This window comes from Pterocles gutturalis, unplaced genomic scaffold (genome assembly GCF_000699245.1).
Source record: "Pterocles gutturalis isolate BGI_N339 unplaced genomic scaffold, ASM69924v1 scaffold41380, whole genome shotgun sequence".
Classification (NCBI taxonomy): Eukaryota; Metazoa; Chordata; class Aves; order Pterocliformes; family Pteroclidae; genus Pterocles; species Pterocles gutturalis.
The window spans coordinates 317-5,514 of NW_010142327.1; the positions used below are offsets into that span (position 1 = coordinate 317).

A 5,198-nucleotide genomic window follows, 5' to 3' on the forward strand; every position below is an offset into this window, starting at 1 on the left:
AACTACTGGAAGTGCTTCAATCCCTTAAAATACTTGCTTAAATAGTGGAGCTTATTTTTCATACAGATTCCAAAATGTGTTGAAAATTATTCTCCCCTTAGGTTTAACACGACAGAGATGGCTTCCTTCAGCCCTCGCCCATCCCCCTGCAATTGTTAATATAGATACCACCACACTTCGGGGGGAGGGGAAAGAAACGGGGCAAGAAAAGCTCCATTTCCCTATAGTGTCTATTGACCTCCTACCCTCTTAAAATCATACTTGTGAGTAACCTGTACTTCACTTTGGCCATTGTTTAAGGGTTGCTACTTTCCATTGTCATTTACACATGCATATGAGCACACTTTCCTGTGCCACCCAGCCTCCTCCCATTTTAAAAATGCCAGATCCACGGCTGCATGAGCAGTGTTGCCTCTGGCCTTGGAGGCAATGTTCAGGCTGCTCTGGCCTGGCTGTACCCCTGCATGGGCCTGCTGTCACTCATGGACCCTCTGCCACTGGTGTCTTCTGCAGGGACTGCAAGTGTCCCCAGTACATTGCTGATTTTAGGGTAGGAAGTGGAGCCATTGGTGTGTCTTAAAGTAATCTGTCCTGCTGGGATGGTGACAAAGTAAATTATTCAGTCAGTTTCCTTGACCCAGTTGTATACAGCATAAAGCTTTAATTATGAGAAGACCTCACGTAGCTTTAACATGTGACTGATCAAATCCTTGGTTTCCCGAGTTGTCTGTATTTTAGACACTAGAGGGTGAGTTAGATAACTGTTTAAAATTCATAATGCACAATGAAGGTGTGTTCAGTTCTTTATAAGTAAAAGAATTTGTGATGCAGTTTATGCTATGTTGTAATACTTTCCTTGTTGTTCCTTGCAGGATACAAACAAAATAATGAAGTCAAACCTTAACCACTCTTTCAAAATGAAGTGTGATTTTGATTGTACGTCTCTTCACGCTGGGTTTGCACCAAAGTCTACTATGGAGAAAATAAAACTGGAAGAATCCTGCCCCTCAAATTATGAGGAAGGCATTTGTAAAAGCTGTACTGAACAGCATCAGAAAATACTGCTTAGTGACACATACCATTTGGCCACCAGAAATCTAGATCTTGAAGATGAAGGAAGACCTGTACATAACAAAGAAAACAAACAAGTAACCCAGAGACTTGATGAAGGCATCTATGAAATGGAGGCACTGGAAAACAGTAAATTGAATGAGGACAGTGGTTATTCCTCCATGTTAAGTAATCAATATGCTGATACTATAGAACATGAGGATAGTATACCTTTGGCTGGGAATCTCTGTGGCACACCAAAGCATTGTCTCATGAAGAACCAAAACCAAGCGCAGTTTTCGAAGAAGACTTTGTTGCCAATAATCCATTATGAAGAAATGATTTGTTCAACTTTGAAAAAAAATGGTAAAAGAAATCTCAAGTCTTGGGCTGCAGTAGACAGAATTGTTTTTAAGGGAAAGTTTGAACTTTGTAACCTAATTGGAAAGAAAATGGGATTAGATAGAATAGACATTCTTGCCGAACTCTTCCAAAAGAACCTGAAGCATATATTAGCAAACATCTTAAGGCATCTCAGTGAGATGGATTTAATAAAGTAAGTATATTGATCTCATTGTGTCTCATTGGGAAAGTAAACAACCTAATCAGATGGCTTAAGAAAGTTTTAGATATGGTGATTGTGACATTTACTCAGTGGTTAGTATTACATATTAATATATTAAAGCACAAACTGTCGGTGTAAGCCATGATATATATGGAGAATGTGTCTTTTCCCTAGAAGGCAAATTAAAGATTACAGCTATGAACATATCCCATCTTCCATGTGAAAGAATAAAATTGTATAGTTATTCCCACTATTAAATAAAAAGTTTTTCTCTTTCCTAGAAGGTAACTGATATGTTTGTATTGTCATTGCAGTTTTGCCAAAGTCAGCACAACATGGCTGAAGATTCTACAAGAAGATAAATGGATTTTCCAAAAGTATAGTAAAGCTGTGAAATACTTCTCTGTAAGTTTCCACACCTGTTGGCTTCTATTAAACAAAAAGTCAGTATCAAGTCAGTATAAGTCTCTTCTCAAATTTTATTCTTGTTTTTCTTTTCATTAGAATGTCACTAAGGCATCAGAGCATGCTGCAACAAGGGACTATGTTCTCTACCGGGCGGCTTTAGCTACCATTCAGAAAGCAACCCCACCAAACAACTTGAATAAAAAAGGCACCAGATACAAAGCGTCCAAGAATCACAGCAGGCTCATGGAGTTTTCTGAGGTAACTGGTGATTTCCATTTATCTTTAATTTCTCACATGTTGTCTGGCACACGATCAGCTTGTAAAGCATATTTCTGAAAGTAGTATCTCCACTTTGAAGTGCTTGTAACTCTTTCTAGTATGGCTGCCAGATTTTGCTTATTGAGCCTATTTTAAGACAATGTCAGAAACTTAAGAGAGTATTGATACATTGGGATGTTCTACATCTTTCCCCCCCCCCCGTATGTCTAGGTACTCTCTAAATGGCTTAGTGACTTTTTTTTTTGGCTTAAATTTTGGTTTGGATCAAACATGAAAAAATTTAGTCATTTCCTCTTAGTTTCCATGGCTTTATAATGAATTACATATTTTCCAGATAAGCAATCCCACAAAAACTGTCAATTTTGCTTCAACACTGATGGGCAATTTAAAGAAAAAAAACCAAACTAAAGAATAAGTGTTTCTTATTTTCTTTTAGGTTAAACAAATGAGCATTTCTCCAGTTCATTCTATGCTTTTTTTTCCAACTAATTATCTGACATTAAAATGGCTTTTTTAACTACATACTTGTAGTGTGTTACACATTTGGAGTTGTCAATAACCGCCAACAGCCCAAGTTTCCCTTCACCATGTTATTTTTCTTAAGCTTTCTTTTTTTCCACATATAGGTGCAGGTCTACATTGCAGGTGTCTTGTAAGACTTTTTAAAATGTTTATTAAAAGTCACTGTTAATAAATAACAGATTTTCCTAACTAGAAAAAGTTTTTATACTCGAGCTCAAAAGTCTTACTCTGCAAACTGATGCAATAAGAGAAGATATAATCACACTGGAAAGTATGATCAAGCTGCTCAAATAGTACTATGTAGCACTTTGTAGCATTAGAAATCTGAAAGTTCAACTGTACACTGAAGTACAAGTCTAAAATTTTTTCCTTGATATTAGATCATAAAAGCATTTTGCTTTTAACAGTTGAGTGATATGAGGTGTTACACAGGTCTATAATTTTCTAATATTGAATGATTTTGAATGGTGGATCTGGTTTTGTGTCAAAAATTAATTCATGGGAGAGAAGTGGAATTGCTCACATTTGGTGTCTCAAGCCGAATACCCCACAGCTGAGATTTCTGGACACATAGCTCACCTTCTGAAAATGTCAGTGATTTAAATGGAATTCAGACTTATTTTCCCTTGGATGAGGTTTGGAGGATTCAGGAGGGCTGTTTTTCTTACTCCTTTGTATTTTTTGTGTCCTTTAAATTTGACAATTTAAAATTCTTTAAGCTTTTACCTCTATTCCAGTCCAAATTACCTGCAGTTGTAGATTGATTATTCCTGTTCAATTTCCATCAGAATTTGTAATTTATTTCTCTAGAGGAGAAGTTATAATATGTCTTGTGACACTTAGATGACATCAGGAAATATTTGGTGTGTGTATTTACCCTCTGCTCATGGTTTTCTTTATATGCTTTTTCCAACAGGCTGCCAAGACCTTGAAAAACACTGAAAGCCTTAAAGTCTGCCATCGCTGTGGCTCACCTGCAAAGTATGACTCCTATCTACAAAGAGCAATGTGCAGTCGTGAAAGTTGTGGCTTTGACTTTTGCACAAAGTGCATGTGCAGCTACCACAGCTCCAGTGACTGTATGAGCGGCAAACCAGTGAAACCCAACTCTAAGCTAGGGCCGCTTCCTGGGACTAAGAAAAGCAAACAGAATCTACAGCGCTTGTGATCCATCTATCCCAATACAGATTGTCAGATGCCCCATAAAAGTTTTAGGATGTGAAGTTATCCACAAAGAAAATCAAACAGGAAAACGCTTTCTGCTATTTTATATTGTAAAAGGTTAATTTTGTTATTCCTCTGTGTAACATAATATATAACAATAATATTGAACAAACCAAAAGAATTTTGGCAAGTAGCCTTCCATGTGTAACCTAGCAGTTCTTGAATGCCAGAAGGGGAAGTGTGAACTGTGTTTTATTTAAGTGTTTACTCTTCTTCAAAAGTATTTTAAAAGCATTTGTAGTGAGAATGTTGAGTGAGGTGAGTGAAGTCCATTTTAACATAAAATTATGAGAGAGTCCAGATTTTATGAATTTTTTTGAAGACACTGCCTTAATTTTAAAATGTGAAAGTTCATACTACCATTATCTCTGATGGTTTACCTCATGTGAATCTTAAATTGTTGGTCTTCCTTCATTTCTTCATTCAGAAACTTCAGGTTTTCCTTGAACTGAGGTGGTCCTCTTTCCAGCTCAAAAAAAAAAAAAGTACTGTATCTTGGCTATACTGCTAAAAAAATACTTTGCCAGTTTTTTTCAAATTATAAATTTAAAATATTTGTATGTATTTGTAAATACTACTTTAAATATTATTCATGTTTGTTTGTCTTGTAAATGTGAAAATAAATTAGTTTTCAGCAACTTGGTTGACAAATCTTGTTATCCTATTTATCGTCTTAAAAGATTACTTTTCATACTCATTTCTCATGTTTTCTAGTATGTGCTGCTTAAATATGTTGATTTAACAAGGAGCAAATCTGGTTTTGTGTAAAACATACTAAATCCATTCTCATGCTACGTTCCTGCAGCTCACCTAATGGCCCTTAGTGATAATTGCTGATAATTTCTGAACCAATGCATTCAATGGAAAAAAAATTTTGGCTTAATTTACACTGCTGTTGCAGAACTGGCTCACTGCCTTTCTTTTCTATGGAATCTCAAGAACTTTACTGACAAGCTTTCAAGAAAAGGACTGATAATTTTCTGTAAAAATATGGCGTTTGGGTGGTTTTAACATTGCAGGTCCTGCTCCTTGAACTGGGACAGCAATTATGTACTGTGTGGTAACTTTTCCTGCACTTGTTAATTTCCCATTTGTGAACAGCTGAGCAGGACCTCTAGTGTTATGCTTTGATATGGTGAATTTAATCTCC

At 36.3% G+C, this 5,198-nt stretch overlaps 1 protein-coding gene across 1 annotated transcript; it reads left to right on the plus strand.

Moving 5' to 3' along the window:
* Window positions 1-873: 873 nt before the first annotated feature.
* On the plus strand, window positions 874-4,100 carry FBXO5 (F-box protein 5). Its single transcript, XM_010084319.1, has 4 exons — window positions 874-1,606; window positions 1,930-2,020; window positions 2,120-2,281; window positions 3,741-4,100. Exons 1-4 carry the CDS (start codon window positions 888-890, stop codon window positions 3,990-3,992), a joined length of 1,224 nt encoding a protein of 407 aa, XP_010082621.1. The 5' UTR covers window positions 874-887; the 3' UTR covers window positions 3,993-4,100.
* The last annotated feature ends 1,098 nt before the right edge of the window (window positions 4,101-5,198 follow it).

Bases quoted from the DNA above. Each gene is read 5' to 3' on its own strand.
- FBXO5 (XM_010084319.1), top strand. From the start codon at position 888: ATGAAGTCAAACCTTAACCACTCTTTCAAAATGAAGTGTGATTTTGAT. The intron at 1,607-1,929 runs GTAAGTATATTG...TTGTCATTGCAG, and splicing joins AGTGAGATGGATTTAATAAA to TTTTGCCAAAGTCAGCACAA. The intron at 2,282-3,740 runs GTAACTGGTGAT...TTTTTCCAACAG, and splicing joins GGCTCATGGAGTTTTCTGAG to GCTGCCAAGACCTTGAAAAA.